At 43.9% G+C, this 26,593-nt stretch overlaps 1 protein-coding gene across 1 annotated transcript in view; it reads left to right on the forward strand.

The window, feature by feature from the left end:
• The window catches only part of LOC117357166, a 104,374-nt gene that overhangs the window by 71,567 nt on the left and 6,214 nt on the right, over positions 1–26,593 (forward strand). The window contains exon 5 of the mRNA XM_033937538.1: positions 24,028–24,247. Coding sequence (XP_033793429.1) covers positions 24,028–24,247 — 220 coding nt within the window. The remainder of the gene's footprint in view (positions 1–24,027; positions 24,248–26,593) is intronic.

Consider the following 26,593-nt stretch of genomic DNA (forward strand, 5'->3'; position numbering starts at 1 on the left):
TAATGTAACTGGTTTTAAAAAAGGTCCATCTTGGGGGTCAGCACTCAAAAAGAAGATCTCGGTTTCATCATAGACAATATACTGAAGCCTTCCACTCAATGTGTGGCGGCGGCCAAGAAAGCAAACAAGAGGTTATCCGCCACTTTCAATGTTGTTACCATGATATTATGATTTTTTTGCTTTCTGAAATTGGTCTTGATCTCACAGTCCTAAATTGGTTCTCCAAATTTTTGTGTTCTCGATCTTATACTGTTATTATGAATGATACAAAATCTTCTCCTTGGAATCCGTCATGTGGAGTCCCTCAGGGGTCTCCTCTCTCCCCTATTATTTTTAATATTTTCATGACAACTCTGAAATTTCTCGATTAATATTCTCTTGAATCTTTATACACCTACAGTACACTGACGATAATTTCATTCTTCTTGAGGTTGACTCTAATCTCTCAAATTTATCGTCTAACATAATTCAGTGCATACAAAGACTTCAAGCATGTGCCTTTTCAGTGCAAATGAAATTAAATGAAAGCAAAACCAAATTGCTTTGGCTTGGTCCTAGGCTAGATGGCCTTCCATCTTCTATTTTATTGCCTTCAGGGGTGTCTTTACAAATCGAGTTATCTTCCAGAATCTTAGGTATTATTTTAGACTCTTCACTCTCATTCAGCGAGCACATTAATTCTCTAATAAAAAATGCTTTTTCAACCTTCACATGCTTAGAAAAGTCAGGCCTTGCTTCCAACAGAAGTACTTTTCTGTTCTTGGTCAGTCTATCATTCTTTCACGATTGGATTATTGTAACTCTATCTATCTTAGCCTAACCAAAAACAGCCTACATAGGCTCCAGCTAATTCAAAACACTGTACAGCCAAGCTGATCTTCGACAAAGGCAGATTTGAACATGTATCCCCGCTGTTTGCTAAACTACACTGGCTTCCAGTATGCATCAGAATACACTTTAAATGTGCTTTGTCTTACTTTCAAAATCCTATTTGGCATTTGCCCTCTACTGATTCCTTTATCTTGGATTACCAGAAAACAAGGACTGGTCAGATCTATGCATAAACTTAAATTATCATTCCCGTCTATGAAAGGTATTGTTTCTTCTAGCAAATTGGGTAAGTCCTTCTCATTCAAATTAACTGAATTATGGAATAATATTCCTATGTGGCTGAGAGATTCGGATACTCTTCAAATCTTTCGTAAACATTTAAAAACCTGGTTATTCACCAAATTGTAAATCTGCTTTTCCTTTTTATCTTTTACATTAATTTTTGTAAACCGAGTTGAGCTTTACTCTCATAAAGATGACACAGTCTATAAATTTAAGGTTTAGTTTAGTTTATTTGAAAAGGGATGATTAACAAGACAGAATGTTATAATGCCTCTGTATCATTCAATGGTGGGACTTCACCTTGAGTATAGTGTTCAGTTGTGGTCTCCATATCTCAAAAATGATATAGCAGCACTAGAAAAAGTTCAAAAAGTGACCAAGATGATAAAGGGGATGGAACTCCTCTCGTAAGAGGATAGACTAAAGAGGTTAGGGATCTTCAGCTTGCAAAAGAGACAAGTGAGGAGAGATGCGATTGGAGTCTACAAAATCCTGAGTGGTGCAGAACAGGTTCAAGTGGATTGTTTTTTTTAACTGCATCAAGTCTTACAAAGACTAGGGGACACTCGATGAAGTTACACAGTAATACTTTTAAAACCAAAAGGAGGAAATATTTTTTCACTCAGAATAGTTAAGCTCTGGAATGCATTCCCAGAGGATGTGGTACGAGTGATTAATATAGCTGGTTTTAAAAAAGGTTTGGATAAGGTTCTGGAGGAAAAGTCCATAGTTTGCTGTTGAGACAGACATAAGTCGGTAGCATGGACTGCTGCTATTATTTGGGTTTTTGCCAGGTAAATGTGACTTGGATTGGCCTCTGTGAAGATGGGATTCTGGGCTAGATGACCCAGTAAGGCAGCTAAAATTTAATGCTATGAAATGCAAGGTCATGCATTTGGGCTGCAAAACTCGAAGGAAAAGTGCGCATGACAGAAGAGTAGGACTTGGGTGTGATTGAATGTGATGATCTTAAGGTGGCCTGGCCCTGTTCCTGTGTCTGTGACAGTAGCAGGGAAACAGGATGAAATCTGCGGCGTGGCATGGGGGGGGGGGGGGGGGGGAGGCAGGGAGAAAGGAAGAAAGAAAGCAAGCAAGCTAGAGAATGACAATAAGAGAAGAAAATAAGAACCCACTGCATTTTCTCTAAAACCACAATGTCAGAACCCCTTATTAAAATCTAAACACACAGTCAAAAAGGCATCTTCTTTTTGGTATGGGTCACTACTAAATCTTTGTAAGCTTCTTTAACACTGGTGCTGTTTGTACAAAGGCACTAGTGGAACTGGTGATACTGGCATTGTTGTTAATACCTGATTTTGAAACACAAAGATTTTTATTCTTTCAAACACACAGAGGAAAACAAGTTGAATGCTGAGCTGAATCCAGACAAACTTAATCATTTCCCAGAAACCTGGCTGGTATGAAATAACTTCCACTGGATATCGAATGATGACAGCATCAATCACAAATGAAAGAAAGACAGACAGAAAGAAAGAAAGAGTGGGGGAGGGGGGCAGCGAGAGAGAAAGAAAGAAAAAAAATGAATGAAAGAAAGAAAGAAAGGATGCATAGTTAGAAGGAAGTGCAACCAGAGACTCACCAGACAACAAAGGTAGGAAAAATGATTTTATTTTCAATTTAGGTGATCAAAATGTGTTGGTTTTGAGAATTTATATCTGTTGTTTATATTTTGCACTATATTTGTTGATTTCTCTTTAGTTGTTACTGAGGTGACATTGCATATTTTAAAGTCATCTGCCTTGACATCTTTGAAACCCCCCCAAATATAAATGATAATTAACATTTTCTCTTCTTACAGTGTGCTTTGTGGGTTTTTTAAAAAAAATTTATGGTTACCATTATGAATTAAGATATTGTGTGCACATGAAAAATTAATGGAATAAATTGGGGGCGGGGCTGAAAATTAGTAGATGTCCTGTTTTGAGGAAAAAAAATAAATGGTCACATTAGCCATACCCTTCCCTATGCACCCTAGCATCCTTTTAGTTTTGACCGTCACCTTTACAAAACTCTAGTGAGACCTCATTTAGAATATTGTGTACAGGGGGGTTAAATGATACAGCCTGCCTGAATAGACGTGGGTCAGGAGAGCTCTGCTCTCATCCCGGTAACATCAGTGAAATAACTTTGCTTTCCTCTGTATTCTACCCAGTATTTATCTCTGCATGAAGCAGAATGAACCCTGGACCTAATAAGCGCAGTTTGGGGCGCGGAGAAGTTTTTGGCATACCTAAAAAAGCAGTGAAGCCGTCAAGAGATAAGCACCAGTTGCCACCAGCCAAGATGGCGAATGAGCCCGCCGGCGTTTACCATACCAGCGGGTGACTGGATCTGAGAAATTACATGATCGGTGTAGAACACCTCAATATGCTTTAATCGGCGGTCAATGAAATGCATGAAAAGTTTGATTCACATAATCGGTGGCTTACAGAGGTGGAGCAGCGAGTTGAATCAGCCCAGGAAGACACCTTGGAGACGCAAGTATCAGCGCTGCGGAAATAATGCGAGGAGCTACAAGATAAGCTGGAGGAGTACAAAAATAGAAGCAGGCGCAATAACCCAGAGATGGTTAAGGACAGTGATTTGTATCAGATATTCAACAAATAGCTACCAGAAAAACCAGGCCAGTCCAGCTCAGGTATATGCTTTGAATGTGAGAGGGCCTACCGTATTGGCTCCAGAGCTTCAAATGAGAGAAGGGTGCGTACAACTATAGCCCGATATACCAGCTGGAGAGAAAAAGATACCTTCCTTAAAGCTTTTAAGAAGTCGGGAGCTCTGGAGTATGAGGGGTCTAAAGTGCTAGTATTTGACGACTACTCTGTGCAGGTGGTGGCCCACAGAAAGCTAATGACACTATTCTGCACTGATCTCCACAACAGGGGTGTCCAGTTTGCCTTGGTCTTTCCTGCCAAACTGTACATGCTGGCAAATCGGTGACACTTACCACAGCAGAGGAGGCACGTGCTTTTGCAGAGAAGCTGCCAGCTTGAGCTTCCCATCAATTTATCTCTGCTGAGTACTGAGGACTTTCTTAAGAAATCAGATTCCACAGGTGATCCTTGAGGGGAGGAATGCTGGCCTAGGAAACCTGGTTCTAGGAGGGAGGTTGTAGAGGATCTGCATTAAAAATAGTTTTCATAGCAACCTGTGAATTACTATCTGCCCACCTACCCCTAGGCTCAAATTACTCTTATACTACTTCCAAATTTGGTGAAAGTGGGTAATAAATAATAAATACTCCACTCTTTAAATTAGAGAGCCCACTCTCAACGGAAAAAAAAGCCTCAGGTTTTCTTTAGGTAGGGCATAAAAGCTCAAACCTCCTCCACCAACATCATCAGCAAAAAACTTCCGAAGAGAATGACGCTGGCGAGAAAGAGCAAGCAGCTCGAAAAGTGAAAGTAAATAAGCCCTGAAGAAACAGTTTCTGACTGTGAAACGTTGGCTATCATTCAAACATCAATTGTTCCCTCACAATTAGAAGCAATAGCTAATTTAGTCCTGCATTAAGAGTTGAATGTGGTAGTTTTTTGCCGATGATGTTGGTGGAGGAGGTTTGAACATTTATGCCCCATCTAAAGAAAACCTAAGGCTTTTTCTTCCGTTGAGAGTGGGCCCTCTAATTTAAAGAGTGGAGTATTTATATTGAGTATTTCTTATACTACTTCTAAATTACCCTTCACATTTATCCTGATGATCTTAACAAGAACAATCTGCACAACCTGAAGCACCTAACCCTCAAGCCCTCTCACCAGATCTGGAAACTCATCCTTTTCCCCATACCTGAAGAGGTACTGAGAGGATCTGCTCTGCTGAGAAAATAAAAAATACATCCATTGGAACATTTTGTCTGGTGGTATTCAAACTTGGGAAAGGTAAGCTTGGGTTTTGGTGGGTTATATTTTTGTAGTTCTCTTTTTAGCTCAGCAAAATAAGTCAGGCAGTTGTGTAGCCTTTAGAGTCTGTTACAGAAGGAGGGACAAGGACATTCTCCTTCTGAGAGGAGAAAAGTAGAAGACATATCTTTGGGTAAGTAGACATTATTTTGCTCTGAGCTTTGATAGGTTTGGGGAGAAAAACTCAATTATAAGATCCCTTTTAAAGACAGTTTAGATCTTAAAAGAACAAACTTTTAATAAAATCCTAAGGCTCTCTATACTAGTCTAATATATTCCTAGTAGCTTAAAAAGGTTAATTAGCTCAATAACAAGATGCAGACAGAAGTCCAGCAGTAAGAGGGTTGCTATCCAGTCTTTTGCATTGAGTGTCATATGTATGACTTTCTCCCGGTTGGCGAGAAGTTATATGCGTGTGCTCACTGCAAAAAGCTCCTAGCTCTCAGAGAACGAGTGTGTTCCCTTGAGGCTAGAATAGCAGACTTGGAGGAGCTGAGGGAGACAGAGAAGTACATAGAGGAGACTTACACGATGTTGTAGAGAAGTCCCACGTCCAGTCTGGTAGCCCCTGTGCTGCCTTGGAGGAGAGAGGTCTCCTAGAAGGAGAGCATCACCCTGGTGAAGTAGGAAATAATCCTGTAGCTAGAACCCTTCCACCAGGGGATACAATATCCTCTCGCACCGAGGATGTGTCTCCAGGGGCTTCTGTCCAGGAGGGAAAAGTTAGGACAGCGGTTGTAGTTGGTGATGTGATTATTAGGAAAGTAGATAGCTGGGTGGCTGGTGGGCTTGAGGATCACCTGGTCACTTGCCTGCCTGGTGCGAAGATGGCGGACCTCACGCGTCACATAGAAGAGATTTTTGATAGTGCTGGGGAGGAGACTGCTGACCTAATGCATGTAGGTACCAATGACATAGGAAAATGTGATAGGGAGGTTCTGGAAGCCAAATTTAGGCTCTTAAGTAGAAAGCTGAAATCCAGATCCTCCAGGCTTGCATTTTCAGAAATGCTCCCAGTTCCACGCACAGGACACAAAAGGCAGGTAAAGCTCCGAAGTCTCAATGCATGGTTGAGACGATAGTGCAGGGATGAGGGGTTTAGATTTGTTAGGAACTGGGCAACCTTCTCGGAAAAGAGAAGCTTGTTCCAAAAGGACAGACTCCACCTTAACCGGGATGGACCATGCTGCTGACACTAACGTTTAAAAAGGAGATAGAGAAGCTTTTAATCTGAAATGTGGTGGGAAAGCCGACAGTCACCTGGGAGCAGATGGTTCGGTGTGAGGTATCCTTGGAGGATACCGTTGAAACAGGATATTTAGAGAGTCCCGGTAGAGAGGTTCCAATAATGGTGAAAGAAAGCCAGGAGGGTTTAAGAGGAAGGCAGAGTAAAATACTCAAATTTTCCCTGTCTTCTCAGCAGTCTGTAATTACAAGAAAAAAACACAATTTGAAGTGTCTGTATAGAAATGCTAGAAGCCTAAAAAATAAACTAGGAGAGTTAGAGAATATAGCACTGAATGATGAGATAGATATAATAGGTATCTCGGAGACCTGGCGGAAGGTGGACAATCAATGGGACGCTATGTTACCTGGGTACAAATTATATCGTAAGGATAGAGTGGATCAAATTGGAGGGGGGCGGGGGGTACGCTAAATGTTAAAGAGAGAACTGAATCAAATCAAATAAACATTCTGCATGACATAGATAGCAGTGTGGAATCCTTGTGGATAGAAATTCCATCTGTGAAGGGAAGGAATATAGAGATAGGGTTATACTACCATCCCCTGGGACAAAATGAGCAGACAGATGAAGAAATGTTTTCAGAGATCAGGAAAGCTGGAGAAATGGGCAACACTATAATAATGGGTGATTTCAATTACCCAAGAAAAAGCAAAAATAATGCTTGACCCAGTAATGATCACTCCACTGAACACCATGTAATACAATACAGGGGTGAGAGAAAATCGCAGTATATTGCATTCAGCTAAGCATAGGACAGAAATATGTAGCCAAAAAAAGCCTCAGTTAATGCTTCATGTGCTCACAAAAACTCCACAGCAATCTTTTCTGCAATTCTATCACATTGTTTCCTCCACAGGATCAAAGAGCAAACGTTCCAGTGCATTAACACCAAGCACTGTTGAAACTAAGCAGAAAAAACTTATCTGTATTTTCATTCAGGCACCCCACTCCTGCTCGTTTCTTCACACACACCAATACCCCAACATTGACTGCTTAAATGTTACATCAGGGAGTGCTAGGGAGGTAAAATTCCTAGATGCCATACAGTGGCGTACCTAGCATATGTGACACCCGGGGCCCATCATTTTTTGACACCCCCCCCTCATCTATATGAAAAATATGATTTTTAGTAACAATCCACATGAGCACTAGACCATCAACACATAAATTGTAAAACGAAACAAGCCAGATCCCGCACAGTCAATGCCAACTGAAAACTATGTCCTTTTCATACACACAGAACAGAGATACACCCTCGCCCAATATGGAATAATCACAAACTAAAAATAGAAATATGTAGACAAAAGTTAAAATGAACCGCCAAGAAACCAGACTCTGCATACAATGCAACACCACAACACCACAAAAACAGTGACACATGTCCCCTAATACAGTAGATGTAAATTTGAAAAAACTGATACATAACAATTACCACTTTACAAATTAATAAATAAAAATAAAACAAATAATGAGAAATAAGAAAATACCATTTTATTGGATAATCCATTTTTCAATTAGCTTTCTTCAGAACAGTAACATAAAAACATAGAAGATGATGGCAGAAAAGGGCCATGGCCCATCAAGTCTGCCCACTCTAATGACCCATCCCCCTTGACATTACCTCCCTAGAATAGAAACATAGAAGATGACGGCAGAAAAGGACCATGGCCCATCAAGTCTGCCCACTCTATTGTTATGATATCCTGTCTTGACCTGAGGAAAAGAGTTTAGTCCAAAAAATTGCCTTATTTCCATTTCCTATTTATAAACTTGTATCAATACAGTTACAATACTACTTGATTCTAAGTAAAGCAACAAAAAAATCTTTCTACCTTTTGTCATTTCTGCTTTAATCATCTTCTCTTTGCTCTCTTTTTTCTATACAGCGTTTGTCCTCTCTCCCTTCCATGCAACATCTGCCCTCTCTTTGCCTCTTCTACCCAGCTTCTGCCCTTTCTCTCTACCCCTTCCATTTACTGCCCTTTCTCTCTGCCCCTTCCATCTACTATCCACTGTCTCTCTCTTTCATATGGTATCTTCCCTATTTCTATGTCCCTTCAAAAAACTGTATATCCTGAGTCCCTTCTCTCCTTTGCACATGGTTCATTTCAGCTTCACCCCCTCTCCATTTTTCTGTCTCCACCCCCCCTCCTCTATGCTTTGGCATCTCTCTCTTTCTCTTCTCTTCTCCTTTCTTTCCTTCCTTCCCACTCCACATCATGGTCTGGTATTTCTATATCCTTCCCTTCTCTCCCCCCATGCCATGGCATTTCTTCCTCCCCCTCCATGGTCTGGTATCTCCTTTCCTTTTTTCCTTTCCCTCCCTCCCATGGACTTGGCATCTCTGGTTCCTCTCCCTTGTCTTCCTTCTCCCTCCTTCCCTCTCTCTCCCCAATTGGGTGCTGCAACAGCAGCATTTCTCTCCCTCTTGCCTGTGCAGCATTTCTCTCCCCTTGCCTGTGCAGCATTTCTACCCCCCTTGCCTGTGCAGCATTTCTCCCCCCTTGCATGTGCAGCATTTCCCCCCCTTGCATGTGCAGCATTTCTACCCCCTTCCCTGTGCAGCATTTCTCCTCCCCCCTTGCCTGTGCAGCATTTCTACCCTCCCCCTTCCCTGTGCAGCAAAAACATTTCTATTCCCTGCCCAGCATTTCTGGTCGGTTCCCCTGCTCAAAGCCGCGAGCGTCTACACCTCACGTGATCTGCAGCTGTGTCGGAAGCCTTCTCTCTGACGTCATGATGTATGAGGGAATGCTTCCGATGCAGCCGCGGATCGCACGAGGAGTCGACGCCCGCGGCTGTGAGCAGGGGAGCTGGCCAGAAGCTGAACAACCGCCGGACACCCCTGTTAACAGTTTACTGCCACTGCTGCTGGTTAAGGAAAGCAGCAGCGGCAGAATAGGGAGGGTGGTCGGCTGTGCACCCCCTTCGGGCATGCACCCGGGGCGGCCCATCCCCTCCCCATGGTATGCCACTGATTTCATAAATGACTGCTTCTTGGAGCAACTGGTCTGGGAACTGACAAGAGGGGGTGCTATTTTAGATTTGGTCCTTAGTGGAATGCAAGACATAGTACAGGAGTTAACTGTGTTGGGTTCGCTGGGAAACAGTGAGCATAACGTGATCAAATTTGAGCTGATACTGGGAGTAACGTCACAAAAGAAATCTACTGTAGGGGCATTTAATTTTCGAAAGGGCAACTATGATAAAATGAGGAAAATAGTTAAAAAGAAGCTAAGAGAATCAGTTGCAAAGGTCCTGTAAACCAGGTGTAAATGTTATTTAAAAATACCGTCGTGGAAGCCCAGACCAGATGTATTCCACATATCAGCAAAGGTGGAAAGAAGAGGAAATGAGAGCCGGCGTGGTTAAAAGGTGAAGTGAAAGAAGCTATTAGAGCCAAAAAACATCCTTTAACCCAGCTCCTTAGCTTATATCTGCATCCCTGACTGACCCTTACGACGGTCCACCGGACCAAAAACCCACCATATTTCAATGACGCACAAACCTACAAAGCTATTTTACCTTATGTTAGGCTATGTCCATATGAAAAATAATGTAATTTAAACCACCATAGCCTATGTCTTTTCAGAAAATGCTGCAATTTTAAAACACCTTATGTCCAGTAAGTCTATATTTTCAAATCTGTATGTTACCACTATACTGTAAAAGCTGAAATTTTTACCTCTATGTACACCAAGTTTGTTTTTCGCACCAAAGTTTGTCCTGCTTATACTGTGAATGTACTCTTGTAACCCGTTCTGGACTCCTTTGGGAGGACGGGCTAAATAAAGAAAGAAAAAAAGAAGGGAAAAAGGATCTGAATGAAGAAAATAACAAGAAACACAAGCACTAATAAGTTAGATGCAAAGCATTGATAAAGACAACTAAGAAAGAATATGAAGAGAAACTTGCAAGAGGCAAAAACTCATAGCAATTTTTTTAGGTACATCAGAAGCAGGAAACCTGTGAGGGAATCTGTGGGACCGTTGGATGATCAAGTAGCAAAAGGGGCACTCAGGGAGAATAAGGTCATAGTGGAAAGATTGAATGAATGTAAGATCTACCTCAACTGGAAATGGTTTTCAAAGGTGATGATGCAGAGTAACTGAAAGAAATCTCGGTGAATCTGGAAGATGTACTGAAACAATTCAATAAGTTAAAAAGTGATAAATCGCCAGGACCGGATGGTATACTGTATATCCCAGGGTACTAAAAGAACTCAAACATGGAATTGCTGACCTGCTGTTAGTGATCTGTAACTTGTCGCTATAATTGTCTGTAGTACTTGAAGATTGGAGGATGGCCATTGTTACGCCAATAGTTAAGCTCTGGAACGCGTTGCCAAAAGATGTGGTAAGATTGGATAGCATAGCTGGTTTTAAGAAAGGTTTGGACAATTTCCTGGAGGAAAAGTCCATAGTCTGTTATTGAGAAAGACATGGGGGAAGCCACTGCTTGCCCTGGATCAGTAGCATGGGATGTTGCTACTCGTTGGATTTTGGCCAGGTATCAGGTACCTGAATTGGCCACCGTGAGAACGGGCTACTGGGTTTGATGGACCATTGGTCTGACCCAGTAAGGCTATTCTTTTGTTCTTATAAGCGTATGGGGGACAAAGATCTCAATCTGTATAGTTTGGAGGAGAGGCAGGAGAGGGAAGATATGATAGAGACGTTTAAATACATACGTGATGTAAATGTGCATGAGGTGAGTCTCTTTCATTTGAAAGAAAGCTCTGGAAAAAGAGGGCATAGGATGAATTAACAGGTGATAGGCTCTGTCTCTACCACCTCTACCAGAAGACTGTTCCACACATGTACCACCCTTTCTGTAAAAAAATATTTCCGTAGATTACTCCTGAGCCTGTGTCTGAATTCAAGAAAGCCTGGGATAGTTACGTGGGATCTCTTAAGAGAGAGGAAGGGATAATGGTTACTGCAGATGGGCTGCCATCATGTTTTTATTTCTCCCTCCCATCATGCTGGGGCCCAGGGTAGAAATTAAGGAGGGACTCTTGATCCTGTAAAAACGCTAGAGCAAGCTTGGTCCCTTTTTAAGGGCACAGTCACCGAGGCACAAAATCTATATATACCACGTATCGACAAGGGATCCAAGAGGAAAAAGAACAAGGAACCGGCGTGGTTCACTGTAGAGGTGAAGGAAGCGATCAGAGACAAAAAAACTTCGAATGGAAAAGGTCAAGAACAGGCGAAAACTGGAAAAAGCACAAACATCAACGCAGGTGCCATAAGGCGGTAAAAGGGGCCAAAAGAGACTACGAGGAAAAAATAGGCAAGGAGGCGAAAAACTTCAAGCCGTTCTTTCGATATATTAAGGGGAAATGACCCACGAAGGAAGCAGTGGGACCGTTGGATGACCATGGAATAAAGGGAGTGCTAAAGGAGGACAAAGCAATCGCCAACAAACTGAACACATTTTTTGCATCTGTATGTACCGAAAAGGATATAAACAGCATACCGGAACCCATCAAGCTATATGCTGGAAATGAAGACGGGAAACTGACAGGGTTGACAGTCAGTCTAGGTATGCAAGCAGATTGATAGGCTTAAGAGCGTTAAATCCCTGGGACCAGATGGCATCCATCTGAGGGTCATCAAGGAACTGAAAGGGGCTATAGCTGAATTGCTTCAACTAATAGTCAATCTCTCAATCAAATCGGGAAAGATTCCAGAAGACTGGAAGGTGGCGAATGTTACACCGATCTTCAAAAAAGGTTCAAGGGGAGATCTGGTAAACTATAGTCTGACCTTGGTACTGGGAAAGATGGTAGAGGCGCTGATAAAGGACCGCATCATTGATCACCTTGATGGACACGGTCTGATGAGAACCTGCTAGCACGATTTCAGCAAAGGCAGGTCTTGTTTGACGAACTTGCTGCACTTCTTTGAGGGAGTAAACAGGCAGATAGACAAGGGCGACCCGGTCGACATTGTATATCTGGATTTTTAGAAGGCGTTCGACAAGGTTCCGCATCAATAACTACTTCGGAAAATTGCGAGCCATGAAATTGAGGGTGAAATACTCACATGGATTAAAAACTGACTGGAGCATAGGAAACAGAGAGTGGGGGTAAATGGACAATACTCGGATCAGTGGGGTGCCGCAGGGCTCGGTGCTTGGACCTGTGCTCTTCAACATCTTTATAAATGATCTGGATATTGGTTAGACGAGTGAGGTGATTACATTTGCGGATGATACTAAGTTATTCAGAGTAGTGAAGACACAGGAGGATTGTGAAGATCTGCAACGTGACATAATCAAGCTCGAGAAATGGGCATCGACATGGCAAATGAGGTTCAACGTGCACTGATCCTTCAGCTAGACTTGAGTAGTGCCTTCGACTTAGTCGATCATGCCATCCTAACTGACTGCTTAGAATCAATTGGACTCTCCGGCAATGTACTGAAATGGTTCCAAGGTTTCCTGACTAAACGGTCCTACCAAGTCCATATCCCCCTGCTGAGCAAACCCATGCGGAGTCCTTCAGGGCTCCCTCCTATCCCCCACCCTTTTCAACATTTACCTTGCCTCATTGGCGGCCCTACTACAAAAATTAAAAATCAAATTTTACATCTATGCTGATGACATCACTATAATCCATCCTCTAACAAACCTGACTCCAGAATTGAAGAACCAACTATCATCAACATTGAATCATATTGAGTCATGGATGACTGAGTTCAGACTGAAACTCAACTCTGAAAAAAACAAATTCTTCCTTGCGAGCCCAAATGACAAAATTAAAGACACTTCAATTTCCCTGAACGGTCAAACCTTACCCATTGTCGATTCCATAAAAATCCTGGGTGTGACGCTAGATCGCTACCTCACTCTAGATATTCACACAGAGTCACTGATCAAAAAGGCTTCTCGACACTATGGAAACTCAGAACCATCAGAAAGTATTTCGATGCAACATCCTTTCGCCTACTGGTACAACCCTCCATCTTGAGCCTACTCGACTACTGTAATATCATCTATCTGGGGTCCCTCAAGAAAACCTTACATAGACTCCGAATCATACAAAATTCTGCAGTGCGACTGATCTTCGGCATTAAAAAATGGGACCGCATAACCCCCTACTACCAAAAACTCCACTGGCTACCACTAGAAGCAAGAGTGCTATTCAAATTTGCCTGCCTTTGTTTCAAATCTGTCCTTGGCATGGCCCCGCTATACCTGGTCTCCCACTTTAAATTCAATTGTTCCACGTAGAATATGTTTGTTCAGCCACCCTTCAATAAAAACCTGCCAATACAAAAGATTCCTAAACAGAACACTAGTCTTCCAAGCAAGTCAACAAAACAACTGGCTAGGCAACTTCATCAAACTCTCCTCATCCTACCTTAACTTCAGAAAACTAATTAAAACAAACCTGTTCAACCGATTTGTAACCAAGAACCCTTAAACCCTCTACTGCACTCCTTTTCACATCTTCTTATTTCCCCCACATTGTGACTTTATGTAACCAAAATCCTCACTGTTATATTTTTCTTCTTCGCTGTATCCAAAATCTCCATTGTTATTTTCCTTCGCTGACTGTCCAGCTCTTCTTGTTGTAAACCGCTTCGAACTACTATGGCTTTGGCGGTATATAAAAATAAAATTATTATTATTATTATTATAAGTGTAAAGTGATGTATGTCGGTAACAAAAATCTCATGCACAAATACAGGATGTCCAGGGCGGTACTTGGAGAGACCTCTCAGGAAAGAGACTTGGGAGTTTTGATCGACAAGTCGATGAAGCCGTCTGTGCAATGCGTGGCGGCAGCGAAAAGGACAAACAGAATGCTAGGAATGATAAAGAAGGGGATCACGAACAGATCGGAGAAGGTTATCATGCTTCTGTACCAAGCCATGGTGCGCCCTCACCTGGAGTACTGCATCCAGCACTGGTCACCATACATGAAGAAGGACACGGTACTACTTGAAAGGATCCAGAGAAGAGCGACTAAAATGGTTAAGGGGCTGGAGGAGTTGCCGTACAGTGAGAGATTGGAGAAACTGGGCCTCTTCTTCCTTGAAAAGAGGAGACTGAGAGGGGACATGATCGAAACATTCAAAATACTGACTTAGCAGATAAAGACAGATTGTTCACCCTCTCCAAGGTAGGGAGAACGAAAGGGCACTCTCTAAAGTTGAAATGGGATAGATTCCGTACAAATGTAAGGAAGTTCTTCACCCAGAGAGTGGTAGAAAACTGGAACGCTCTTCCGGAGTCTGTTATAGGGGAAAACACCCTCCAGGGATTCAAGACAAAGTTGGACAAGTTCCTGCTAAACTGGAATGTAAGCAGGTGAGGCTGGACTCATTTAGAGCACTGGCCTTTGCCTGGGGGCCGCCGTGTGAGTGGACTGCTGGTCTGACCCAGCAGCAGCAATTCTTAAGTTCTTATGTTCTCTCTCCTCCTTGCCTCCTCCCTCTAATCTCTTCTTCTGCCATTATTACCACATATAAAACAACTTTAAATGACTTCACATAGAAAACATAGACCTTTACCAAATATAGAATTGGGAACTCCAAGAAATTAAAAACATAGTAACATAGTAGATGACGGCAGATAAAGACCCGAATGGTCCATCCAGTCTGCCCAACCTGATTCAATTTAAATTATTATTATTTTTTTTTTCCTTCTTAGCTATTTCTGGGCGAGAATCCAAAGCTTTACCCGGTACTGTGCTTGGGTTCCAACTGCCGAAATCTCTGTTAAGACTTACTCCAGCCCATCTACACCCTCCCAGCCATTGAAGCCCTCCCCTGCCCATCCTCCTCCAAACGGCCATACACAGACACAGACCGTACAAGTCTGTCCAGTAACTGGCCTAGTTCAATCTTTAATATTATTTTCTGATTCTAAATCTTCTGTGTTCATCCCACGCTTCTTTGAACTCAGTCACAGTTTTACTCTCCACCACCTCTCTCGGGAGCGCATTCCAGGCATCCACCACCCTCTCCGTAAAGTAGAATTTCCTAACATTGCCCCTGAATCTACCACCCCTCAACCTCAAATTATGTCCTCTGGTTTTACCATTTTCCTTTCTCTGGAAAAGATTTTGTTCTACGTTAATACCCTTTAAGTATTTGAACGTCTGAATCATATCTCCCCTGTCTCTCCTTTCCTCTAGGGTATACATATTCAGGGCTTCCAATCTCTCCTCATACGTCTTCTGGCGCAAGCCTCCTATCATTTTCGTTGCCCTCCTCTGGACCGCCTCAAGTCTTCTTACGTCCTTTGCCAGATACGGTCTCCAAAACTGAACACAATACTCCAAGTGGGGCCTTACCAATGACCTGTACAGGGGCATCAACACCTTCTTCCTTCTACTGACTACGCCTCTCTTTATACAGCCCAGCATCCTTCTGGCAGCAGCCACTGCCTTGTCACACTGTTTTTTCGCCTTTAGATCTTCGGACACTATCACCCCAAGGTCCCTCTCCCCGTCTGTGCATATCAGCTTCTCTCCTCCCAGCATATACGGTTCCTTCCTATTATTAATCCCCAAATGCATTACTCTGCATTACTATGTTACTTTACCAAATATAGAATTGGGAACTCCAAGAAATTAAACTGAGTGTAAATAAGGAAACACAGGAGCCCAGGGGAGGGCTGAGAGTGCTGGGCCAATCAGGGACCCAACAAAAGAAAAAGGCAGTGCTGAGGAGGGAGATGGACAATCAGGGGACAAGGTGGGCCTGCCAGAAGAGGGGGCCAATGGGAGGAGAAGAACCCCTAGGAACACTGGGAAGATGAAGGAAGCAGGGCAGTGAAGAGCCATATGACGAGAGAGAGAGAGAGAGTAAAGGGCAGCAAGCAGCGTGGAATGAGAAGGACCAGTCCAGGCAAGTGGGAGAGAAGCAGTTAAACTGGAAACAGAAGAAGAGCCGGCTGAAATGATGAAAATCTGCAGGTTAAAAAAGGGAGCTGCTAGTGGAGGAGGTGAGCCTTTGGAGAAGTTGAAATGACAGGGCCTGCAGGGGGGGGAGAGAGAGAGAGCCCAGCTGGAAGCAGGGGCTACAACAGACAGAGAGACACTTTTTCTTAAGCCTGCTCCCCACCCCAAAATCTGTGCTTAAAGCTTGTTTTAGAGTCTGCCTTTGGGGCTAGTGCTAGTTAGCCAGTGGTTTTAGTCAGTGCAGGATGGGTGGGAACAGCCAACTGAGGGGGACATAGCATATTCTGCTGTTGGGTAGGTTAGTTAGTGAAGTAAAAGGCTGCTAACCTTTCTTCACTGGGAGTGTCCGATGTGATGGAGAACCCCCCCCCCCCCCAAATATAAAAATAAAACCCAAAAATATTACATTGTATATTCCAAAGCAAATAACTTTTTATTCTAGTATTTAGTATTATAGCAGCATTTGTCAAATCGGAAATAAATCATAAGAACATAAGAAGTTGCCTCCAGTGGGTCAGACCAGAGGTCCATCACGCCCAGTGGTCCGCTCCCGCGGCGGCCCATCAGATCTATGACCTGTGAAGTAGTTCCTGACCATTTTTATAATCTACCACTACTTCTATCTGTACCCCTCTATCCCCTTAACCTTTAGGAACCTATCTGAACTTTCCTTGAACCCCTCTACTGTGTTCTGGCCTATCACAACCTCCGCAAGCGCGTTCCATGTGTCCACCACCCTCTGGGTAAAAAAGAACTTCCTAGCATTTGTTTTAAACTTGTCCCCTTTCAGTTTCTCTGAGTGACCCCTAGTACTTGTGGTTCCCCACAGTCTGAACAATCTGTCCCTGTCTACCTTCTCTATGCTAGCATCTTTCTGTAAGCATGGCGCAGTTTCTCTAAAGAGACTGCTAGAGCATGGGAATTTTATTCAGAAAGTATCTCTTCCCCTGGCTATTATGTACCATCCTATTGGATAAACCAAATGCTTATCTAACTCTCTCTCCTAGTCCACACCTCCATTCTTCCTTGGGGGGGGGCCCTGGACAGGCATTGCTTCTAGAACTTTCTTCTTCTTGAAGCTTCCAATCTTCACACAGGTACAGCATCACGTTATCAGTTCTTAGGTTTCCGGATGGAATGTTTTTGCTGACTTGCATTTTCCTTTCAGCACTGGTTAGTGTTCTTGGGAGATTTCACAGCAAGAAATCCACACACTCACATGCCACACATTAACATCTCAGCATCTGAACTGAAACCAGTTTGCACAAGCCCGTACTCACTTGAGGAAAGAAGAGAATGGGGAGATATGATTGAAACGTATAAGTACATCACGGGACGCATCGAGTCAGAAGATGATATCTTCTGGCTCATGGGACCCTCGACCACCAGAGGGCATCCGCTGAAGATCAGGGGAGGGAAGTTTCATGGCGACTCCAGGAAGTACTTCTTCACCGAGAGAGTGGTGGATCATTGGAACAGACTCCCACCAGTGTTCCCGCTAAGCTGCGCTGGCGTGCGCTGGCGCACAAAATTTTACATCGCAGCGCACAAGTTTCTCGTCACAGCGCACACACGTGTGTGCCGCGAGATGCTGCCTGGTGTGCCACAGGGCCGCCGGGCCCGGAGCTGACAGGGGGCCCGAGGCAGGGGCGCCAGTAGCTCGCCAAGGCAAAGTGAGTCTATCACCCAGGACTCACTTTGTCTTGGCGATCTAATCTATCGAGCAGATAAGTCTAATTCTCCCCGACGTCAATTCTTTAGTCGGAGAGGAAGTTCGGGCCAACCAATCGCTGCCTGGCTGGGCGGAACTTCCTCTCCGATTGCAGAATTGACGTCAGGGAGAGCATGCGTCGGCGTCGGCTTTGGGGCCTGTTATCCATTGGTGGGTCCTGTTCCCCGATGGCAGCGGCAGTGGCAGTGGCTTGGGGAACAGCAGGGAGAAAGAAAGAAAGGGGGCAGGCAGGGAAACAGAAGGAAAGAAGAGAAACAGAAAAAAAGAAAGAAAGGTCAGGGAGAGAGGAAGAAAAAGTTGGGGGAGGGAATGAGGTGTGGAGGAGAGAAAGCATACAGGCTGATAGAAGGGAAGAAAGATTGGATGCACAGTCAGAAGAAGAAAGTGCAACCAGAAATCACCAGACAAGGTAGGAAAAATGATTTTATTTTAAATTTAGCAAAGTGGAGGCAGTATTACCACAGTTTTCAAAGGAATTTGCCCAAATAACTTAATAGTTAACTGGGTAAATTCCCAGAGATGAAAACTTCCCTTCACTTACTATGCACAGTTCTGAATTTATATCTGCTATCTATATTTTACAATATGGTCACCTTTTACTAAACCGCAATAGTGGTTTTTAGCGCAGGGAGCCTATGAGCGTCAAGAGCAGCGCTGGACATTCAGCGCAGCTCCCTGCGCTAAAAACTGCTATTGTGGTTTAATAAAAAGGATGGAGGGTATATTTGTCTATTTTTGTATGCTATAAAAACCAAATACAGAGAGAGACTGAGAGCTGTTGACGAAGAGCTAAGTGTGTGTCTTTCTTCGATTCCAGCCAGAATATCAGCTTTGTGTTCAGCCAAACAGGCCCAGGTTTCGCACTGAATAAAGTATTTTATAATTTTTATTTCGTAATAAAGTAATTATAAAATACTTTCTTTGTGTTTATTTGATTCCTATTCAAGAGAATTACTTTATATATAGTCAATATAGGCAGAGAGTTAAATTTTTTTAACATTTTCTAATGGTGGTGTGCCTCGTGATTTTTTTCATGAAACAAGTGTGCCTTTGCCCAAAAAAGGTTGAAAAACACTGGCCTAACTTAAGGCACCATGGGCCTTAATGCCTCAATTAAAGCATGGTGATCCTTTTTGAGATATTTTATCCTCATGAAAAGAGGGTCCTCTATGTATGCAATAGAAGCAAATGTTTATGTGCAGTGTATGGGTTTTTTTTTTTTTTTTTTTCAGGTCAGTGATATAGGTGCATCAATGGCAATTCATGCTTTCGGAGCCTACTTTGGTTTAGCTGTGGCCTGTGTGTTGTATCACCCATCCCTGAACAACGTTATTTAATTTAGCGTGTAGGCCTAAAATTCCTTTGAATACCTCGTCCTCATGTATCAGCAACTTTGACAACATATTTATTTGGCTCATAACTTGCTGGCGCCCGATATTTTTAGCTCACAGTGAAAAAAGTTTGCTCACAACACCCGCCCGCTTAGAGGGAACACTGACTCCCACTCCAGGTGATAAAGGCCAACAGCGTGACGGATTTCAAGAGAAAATGGGATACTCACGTGGGATCTTTAAGGGAGTAAATTCGGGGGGGGGGGGGATACTTGGAATGGGCAGACTTGGTGGGCTATAGCCCTTTTCTGCCGCTTTTTTCTATGTTTCTATGTTTCTAACCTGTAAAAGTCTCCCATAGGCTCCTGTCATCCATCTCATTAGGAATCCCCCCTTTCTGTTAATTTAATATTGCACTTAGTTAGACATCCCTCTCTCCGCCAAGTCCCCTGTTTGTTTTTTTAGATCAGAGTTTTCCTTTATTGATTTGGTTATAGTCAATGTAGTAGGTGCTCTGCAGTTCCTGAGTTGAGGAGCTGACTTTAGCGGCCAAAAGAAACATAGATGCCAAGGATCACGGTACCCAACGCAAAACTGTGCAACATTTTCAGAGACTCTATTAGACCGGTAACACTGTGTGCACACACATGTTCTGTGCTAGGCCACATTCATCCTAGCAAGACACACTTCAGATCCATGTATTTAAGTTAACGATAATATGCATTGTAGTCTATCTCTCCTAAGGGACACTTGTAAGGGGGGAGGTGATTGGGGGTATTTGTAAATAGTAGATCATTGCCCTAGCGTGTAGGGGTGACCACCTCATGAGTAGGGAGACTTTAACTTATCTGAGGATAAGAACCCCAAATGTGGTCAGTTGAAACACTGGGTTTCATAAAAACATGGCAGGTGGCAGATAATGGTTACTGCGGATGGGCAGACTAGATGGGCCATTTGGCCTTTATCTGTTTCTCTCTCTCATGTGCCTATCCTAGGCCCTCTTGAATTCAGACACAGTCTCTGTCTCCAGTAGTCATATGGGTCATATAGGTTTAGGGGTAGATGTGTGATATAGTTTGTGTCTTGTAGCATTTAACCTAAGTTTCTGTGAACTTGAAATGGTAAATTACAAAATTCTGTTTACCTTTGTAAGCTTACCAATCGCTGAAGGCCATCCAGCCTTCTAAATTGGTACCTACCTTGAAGAGCTTACCTAGTGCTCTTAACAAAATTTTGCTCAATAAACTTTATACTTCTTTTCTTGTTGACTCCCTTGGTTGTGTGGAGTTATTTGGAAACCCTTCTAGGTACCGTGACATTTGCATCAACTTATATCTGGAGGTAGCTATACCACTCCAACAAGGGGTCCACACTGAACAAGAGAAAGAAAAACAGATATGTACTTTTTGTACTGAACACACAGGGGTCAAATTAGCCACCTCCCTTGCTGGTGGGGGTCCCAAAGTGCTACTACCTTGTTTCCCTGAAAATAAGACCTATCCCGAAAATAAGCCCTAGTTAATATCGACCCTGAAGCCCCCCCCCTCCGAATGTCCACAACACTCCCTGACTCCATCCCTGACACTAGTGCTGCCTGATTTGCTGAAAAATTGGATTCTATTCAGCAACCCCCCACCCCTGCTGCTTTAGCAGGTCTTGGAGTGCAGGTATGTCAATACATAGGGGGATGAGAGGGAGAGATAGAAAGATGCTGCACAAGGGGATGGGTGAGATGGGAGGAAAGATGCTGCATATGGGGGGGGGGGGAAGAAAGAAAGAGGAAGAAATGGGGTGTAGGAGGGGAAGGGAGAGATGATTGTTGTACATTAAAAAAGAAGACATCCCTAAAAATAAGCCCTAACGTGTTTTTTGGACTCAAAATTAATATAAGACACTGTGGGCAGACTTGATGGGCTGTAGCCCTTTTCTGCTGTCATCTTCTATGTTTCTATGTCTTATTTTCAGGGAAACATGGTAGTTGAAGACCACCTCCTCTGGTCTGGCAGCCAGAAATCTCCAAGCTAGCAGCAGTGACCTCAAGCAGCCACCAGCTGCAGAGCTTGGAGAGTTCTGGCTAATGGGCTGAAGGAAGAGGTCTTCAGCTGCCAGGGCTTTGTTATTTACATTTATATTTTGCATTTAGACAATGGACATGGGGAAGGACAGGGAGAAAATTTGGTGGTCATCCATTTTGGGTTCAGAGCCACTGCCCACCCTCCCTCTCCCCCCCTTCTCCCATCAGCTGTCTGCTAAACACAAAACAAAGATCTGTGATGTGCATATCCCAAAGCTCACATATTCCAGTTAATACATTTAAAATAAAACCCTTTCCATCTTTGTTTATTTTTCATCATGTTGGTCCCATTTTGTGACTTCTGCTTTCCTCTGTCTTCTGATAATCTCTTCCTAGTCCATATGCCTTTTCTCTTCTCTCCTGTCTTGTTTCATTCCCTCTCTACACCTATCTTTGATATATTGATCTTTCCTTTTTAGCTCTTCCCACCCTTTTTTCTTTTCTGCCTCTCCATCCACTCAAATTTCACCCTTGTTTTTACTTTTCAGCTACCTTCCATCTTTCCATCTCCATTTCTCATACTCTAGCTCTCCCATTTCCCATCTCACTCATTTCCCAGCCTCCTGTTTCCTTCTATCTTTGCCCCATTACCACATTTCTACCACTGTACTTACTGCTAACATACAGTATAGTAACATAGTAAATGACGGCAGATAAAGACCTGAATGCTCTATCCTTGTCTGCCCTTTAGTTATACCCATTAAAAATTCATGATTAAATTAACTCTCTTTGATATTTCTGGGAAATAGACTGTAAAGTCCACCTGGTATTGTCCTGGGTTCCAAATGCTGAAGGTGCCATCCAAGCTCACTCCAGCCTATCCGACCATTCTGTTGTTGCAGGATATCTACCGCAAAATCTGGTCAGTAACATCCTCATGTTCCAAGTTAGTGGAGTTCCCATTGATGCCCTCCCCAGCCCAATCTTACACCAAATCACCACATATGGGACACAGACCGTGCAAGTCTGTCCAGTACCAGCCTTAATTCTTTAATTTACATCCTTTATTTTCTAATTAGAGATCCTCTGTGTTTATTCCATCACTGTTTTCCTCTCCACCACTTCACTCAGGAGGGCATTCCAGGCATCTACCACCCTCTCTGTGAAAAAGTATTTCCTAACATTGCTCCTAAGTCTTCCTTCCTGTAACCTCAAATTATGCCCTCTAGTTTTACCATTTTCTCTTCTCACTGTTGTTTCATTCATCTTCTTGTCATCCCCATTTTGATCTCTTCCACCTGGCTCTATCATTTCCAGAATCCTCCCTCTCTCTACTCTTGTCAGGCTATATCTCTCTGTCCCTTTCTCCCCATCACCTAGCATCTTCTTATCCCACCTCTATTCCTTCCTGCCCTCCCATGTATCCGTCTCTTTTTCTTCTCTTTCCCCCCCTCCATGGTTCAGCATTTTTCCTTCTCTTTTCTGTTCTTCTTCCCTAATCCCTTAATGCTAAATAAGATGAGAGGAATAAAAGAGATTCTGCATCTCTCTCTCCCTTCCACCCCCAGACCTAACATTTCACCCACCCTCCCATCCCATCCCAAGGCCCAACTTCTCTCCCTTTCTCTTCCCAACTACCCTACCATCTCTCCCTGGTCTATCATCTCCTCCTTTCTCTTCTCAACTACCCTACCCTACCATCCTATATCTTTCCCTCCCTTCCCCAGGTCCATCATCTCTCCCTTTCTCTTCCCAACTGTCCTACCTTCAAGTGGATCTTTCTCCCTCCTTCCACACTACCCCGCGTCAAACTTCTCTCTTTTTTTCTTATCTCCCTCCAGACCTTTGCCCACCATCTTTCTAAATCTCCTGTTTCTGGGCCCCACTTTAATGTCACTCCCCCCCCAAGGTCTGGAACTTCTTTAAACCCCCTCCCCTGTTCTGCTACAAAAAAGCTAGCTGGTCCAGAGGACTTCCTCGGCCGGCATGCCTTGCCTTTCCCCTTCTTTCAGCGACAGTTTGCCGTCGCCCTGTCTTTCCCATCCTGCTGACAAACTGACCAATGCGTTGCCAACGGCCTCCTCTAAGCATTCCTTCCACTATGCTCTGCCCCCAATGACACAACTTCCTATTTCCTCTTAGTCTTGGACCGTGGCAGAAAGAAAGCACAGAGGAGTCTGCGGGCAGCTGTTCGTTCAGTTTGTCAGTGGGACGGAGAAGACAGGGTGACAGTGAGCCGATGCCGAAAGAGGGAGAGGCATGCCAACCCACAGGGCCCTCCCCCAGAGCCATGGGGCCCTAACTTCAGCCCTGCTCCCTTCCCCCTGTGCAGCTCCTTCGGACCCGACTGACTCCCCCCCCCCCCCCCCCGGTGAGATTTTTTGCAGTCTGATCCACCAGGGCTTCTCTCTGTTGCATCATTAGTGACATGGCATAGGGAAGGCCCCAGTGGGCTAGATGAAAGAGCATTCTCTCATTGTCGACAGCCTTAACTCGCTGCTCTGTTGGCGTCAGACCTTCCTTCTGCTTTTGCAAAGACAGGACCTGGCAGAGAGGAAGGCCCGATGCCAACAGAGCAGTAAAGTTCCTGGACCATGATGTTGACCCTGGGAGCACCCCGTTATGGTCTTCATCCGAGGCGGGCCAGCCCTCCTGCTCCTCTCCCCCTTTGGTATGCCACTGCCAGATTGTTTAAGGTCTCTCAGAAAACTGCTACTGTAGCTAATTTTGAAACCTTCCGATTATCTTTCAGAAAGAAGTCTTTCTTGAAAAACGTCCAAGCCCATATCAAAGGAGAGAAAACTCTCTACAGTGGCAACTTCAGTCTGGTAAAGTCAGATGGGACCCTCGTCTCCATAAACTCAAAGGATCCAGCCTCCATCTACAGCACACTGGCAGTGGCTAGAGGGGCCACGTCGGAGGCAGACATACAGCAACAGGCAGATGAGCTGAGAAGCAAAGTTTATCAAGAGGTAACAAGCTTCCAATTTTTACAGAACGTGTAGACCACATGCTCACAAGCTTCACTCTCTAAACTGTTTGCAACCAAAGTTTGTGTACAAGAAGGTTGAGTTGCCATTTTTGGATAACGTAGTATGTTAGGTTGTATCAGAAACTGGATGTCCAGGCAGTGGCGTATCTAGCATATGTGATACCCGGGGCCCATCATTTTTTGGCACCCCCCCCCCATCTGTACGAAAAACATGATTTTTAGTAACAAGCCACACATCACACATGAGTACCTAGGAAAAGGCAGCATCTTACATATGCAGTGAGAAGTACAATATCAATACACCCATTGTAAAACTAAACAAGCCAGACTAATACAGATCAATCCTACACCGTCAATCCTAACAGAAAACCATGTCTTTCGAACACACAGAACACAGAAAACACCTTCGCCTAGTATGGAATATGTCATCACAAACTAACCTATCCCTCTTTTACAAAACTGTAGTGTGGATTTTAGCCACAGTGGTAACAGCTCTGACGCTCATAGAATTCTGAGCATCAGAGCTGCTACCACACCGGCTGGCACTAAAAAACGCTCCACAGTTTTGTAAAAGGGGGGATAAAATAGAAATACATAGACAAAGGTTAAATTGAACCAGCAAGAAACTGGACTCTGCATACAATGCAACACCACAGAAACAGTGACACATGTCTCCTAAAGCAATAAATAAATAGAACATTTTTCTACCTTTGTCTTCTCTGGTTTCTGCTTTCCTCAACTTGTCACTCTCTTCCTTTCATCCACTGTCTGCCCTCTTCCTGCCCCTTCTATATGGCATCTTCTCTCCTATGCCCCTTCCAAAAACTGTATGGCTCCCACTTCCATCTCTCCTTTCACCTCCATTGATCTGGCATTTTATCTTCTTCCCTTCCCTCTTCCAAAGGTCTGGCATCTCCCTCCTCTCCCTTCCCCCCGCTTCCATCAGCATCTGCACCTTTTTCTCCCTCCAACCCAATTCCATCCAGTATCCTTCTCCCTTATGTTTCTCTCCCCTTTCCCTGCACACCAATTCCATCAGCATCTGCCCCTTTCTTTCCCTCCAACCCAATTCCATCCAGTATCTTCCCTTATGTCTCTCTCCCCTTTCCCTGCACACCAATTCCATCAGCATCTGCCTCCTTTCTTTCCCTCCAACCCAATTCCATCCAGTATCCTTCCCCCTTATGTCTCTCTCCCCTTTCCATGCACACCAATTCCATCAGTATCTGCCCCTTTCTTTCCCTCCAACCCAATTTCTTCCAGTATCTTCCCTTATGTCTCTCTCCTCTTTCCCTGCACACCAATTCCATCAGCATCTGCCCCCTTTCTTTCCCTCCAACTCAATTCCATCCAGTATCCTTCCCCCTTATCTCTCTCTCCCCTTTCCATGCACACCGATTCCATCAGCATCTGCTCCCTTTCTTTCCCTTCACCACCCTGCCCCACCACCCTTCCATACCACCCTGCTCCCTTTCTTTCCCTCCACCACTCTTCTATGCTCCTTTCTTCCTCCAAAAGTTTGGAGCAGCAAGGTCCTGCAATGACTGCAGCCTCCGGCTCTGATCAGGAAGTAAGTGATGTCTGAGGGGATGGACCGGCAGATGCAGAGAGTTGTTGCAAGGTCCCACAATGATTGCATCTGCCGGTCCATCCCCCTCCGATGCCACTTCTTCTTAAGCAGAGCCGGCAGATGCAATCATCACGGGACCTTGCAGCAACTCCCTGTGTCTGCCGGTCCACCTCCCACCGACGTCACTTGTTCTGAATGCGTTGCTGTCAATGCCGGGGGTGGGGGGGGAGGGGCATTGCTGTTGCTGAAAAAAAAATATTGGATAGGTGTCTTCTGTTTGCCCTCCTTCAGCGGGCCCCCCTGCCAATTTCAGGCTCTATCCAATAAAAAAACAATTAATGAATGAAACAAAAGCGCAGTCAAAGAAACGCGATCCATTCTATTTCATTGTTAAGTTGGATTTAGACTCCTTTCTGGCTTCTTTTTTGTTATACCAATAGCCCTGATCTACTCATAAGGAAACGAATTTGAACCATTTTTCAGGGTAGTAGTATGGCATCCATGGGCTGGGAAGCGCATTCTTACAATGATCAACAGACTAGTGACTTACTATCATCTTTTCACTTATTCACGTCAGAAGATACTGCCACCATACCCACTGATTGGGACCATGTAGAGTCATTACAAAAACGTATAGTACAAGCAGATTTACATGCAGCCACCTTGGCAGAATACTGTCATCTTAAAAGAATCCCACGCGGCTTGCATATGAGAACAGAGCCTAAACTCTTTCTTGATATTGCAAATTTCCTTGAA

This window comes from Geotrypetes seraphini, chromosome 1, assembly GCF_902459505.1.
Source record: "Geotrypetes seraphini chromosome 1, aGeoSer1.1, whole genome shotgun sequence".
Taxonomy (NCBI): Eukaryota; Metazoa; Chordata; class Amphibia; order Gymnophiona; family Dermophiidae; genus Geotrypetes; species Geotrypetes seraphini.